Source organism: Asterias amurensis, chromosome 5, assembly GCF_032118995.1.
Source record: "Asterias amurensis chromosome 5, ASM3211899v1".
Taxonomy (NCBI): domain Eukaryota; kingdom Metazoa; phylum Echinodermata; class Asteroidea; order Forcipulatida; family Asteriidae; genus Asterias; species Asterias amurensis.
Window position 1 is genome coordinate 8,253,491 of NC_092652.1, and position 2,046 is coordinate 8,255,536.

Here is a 2,046-nt window from a genome sequence, read left to right on the forward strand (position 1 = left end):
ACCAGTTACAGTGATGGGTCCGCAATTGTGGTGTGGACCAATGTAAACATCCGAAAACAAATTGCTGTCGGATGTCGGTTCTTAGCTTACCGTTGCTGTCGCAGTCTGCTGTACCGGGAAAATGGCTAAGGAGGTCCCGTTAGACTCCTCTCCGGGACGCACTCGGTTTCGACCAAATCGGCTCCATACAAGTTGTTTGAGCTATGTACGGAAATGCTGGTATTTGAAGCAATAAACGACTGGATTCACGCTCATGTTGCACATGACCAACCCGGTCAAAATCGTTCTGGTCAACTCGTTTGGTTCCCGTGTAATTCCGAGAATAACAAGAAACCGCATCATCTCCAATGGCGTCCAACAAATGAAAAACATGATACCAGCTATTAACATTGTCACTATGACGTTTCGCTTTGCTTTACTCAATACACCATCTGCTTGCTGGTTGACTGTGCCATCGCTCAACTTGTGTCGCAACAACAGAAGAATTCGAGTGTAAGAAAATGATATCAGAACTATTGGAATCGAAAACTCAACTAAAACTTCAGAACAAAATAATGGCAGTTTTGTATGGACTAAAAAGTACGGATCAAACTGACACTTTGATTGCTTTGCTGTGAATATGAACACATATGAAATTGCATGTGTGAAACCGATGATCCAAGCAACACACATTGAAACTTTGATCTTGAAGAATGAGCAGTAGTTGCGGTGCTTGACCGGATAGCACGTGGCAAGAAAACGCTCAAGCGATATCACCACCAGATTGTACGTGGACGTCACACCTAAACCCCAAACGAAAAAGTTTGAGTGAATGAACCTGCAGAGAAAAACACCAACGAAATTTCTCTCCACGTTCTCCAGAAGCGAAGTTTGTTTGATCCCAGTCATGAGGAGAAACACCAAACCAGAGACGAAGTCGATGATGGATTGGTGACGGATAAGTCGGTTTGTGGAAGAGCTGAACTGTTTACGTCTGACCGTCATGACGAAAATCACCAAACTGTTTCCGAGAATGGCAGAGCATCCGATAGCAACATTGAACGCTGTGGCTAAATAATTATTTGATGCCATTACGAGATCGAAGAAGAAACTTGAAAGACAAAAACTCTGCAACCTTTCGCTGTGAAGTATTGTGTCTTTCACAACATGTTTATAAAAGGAAACATTCCAGAGTGAATTCACAGCAACCTTTGACACAAAATTGTCTGAGAAATATCGTGTTTCAAACCGGCAGCCAAGAGAACGTGAGATAAAATGACGGACTTCTAAGCCTGGCTAGGATTTAAGTCTTATATTTTATTCCCCAATGATATTTAATGGTTGTATCCATTAAATAACTGAATCATACAATAAAGCATATGGCACGCTCGCATTCATTCTTCACATTATTTACTGTAGCTATTTGTATAAGTAAAAGTTAAATGTGTCCTGTACGGTTTTAATGCATTATTGTCCGATTCTACAAGATAAACACGAACAAGCCTTTTCCAAGAGCGGCTGAGCATCCCATAAAGGTAGCCATGACATTCGACGTCTTTCTGATTGTTCCACTCTTGTCAGTTTTTAAACCAAAAATTGAGACTGCATCATAATGGCTGGACTAGTTTAATTACATTTTAAGAGAAGATTGGAATTGGAAGTCAATCAAAGAGAGGAGGTCATATTGCCCGGATTGCTAATAATTGAATGAAATATAAATCTGATTATTTCATTCGTATGATGCTCTTGTATTGCAACTGATTGTAAAAAGCGAAGTAAAGCCAAGGATGAAGGGCGAGTGGGGGGGGGGGGTCATTGTATGCTTTCATAAAAAATGCTTCCTGCTATTAACCGGAACCTCATAAGATGTCTCGACATTGAAAGCAGACTTAAGAACTTGCAAAGGTACTGGATGAAATTACAGTTAAACTTAAAATAAATTGGTTCTTAAACTAGTCAACACTCCAAAAAGGAAAAAAACGGTGCCGGTGTCAGATGCAATTGTGTCCGCCATGCAATACTGTCCGCTCCGGACACTTTTGCCTATGCAATCGTGTCCGGGGCTCT

General features: G+C 41.0%; 1 protein-coding gene across 1 annotated transcript; it reads right to left on the bottom strand.

Moving 5' to 3' along the window:
• Positions 1 to 201: 201 nt before the first annotated feature.
• On the bottom strand, positions 202 to 1,071 carry LOC139937250 (galanin receptor 2b-like). The gene has a single exon (XM_071932345.1). It carries the CDS (start codon positions 1,069 to 1,071, stop codon positions 202 to 204), a length of 870 nt encoding a protein of 289 aa, XP_071788446.1.
• Between the last annotated feature and the right edge of the window lie 975 nt (positions 1,072 to 2,046).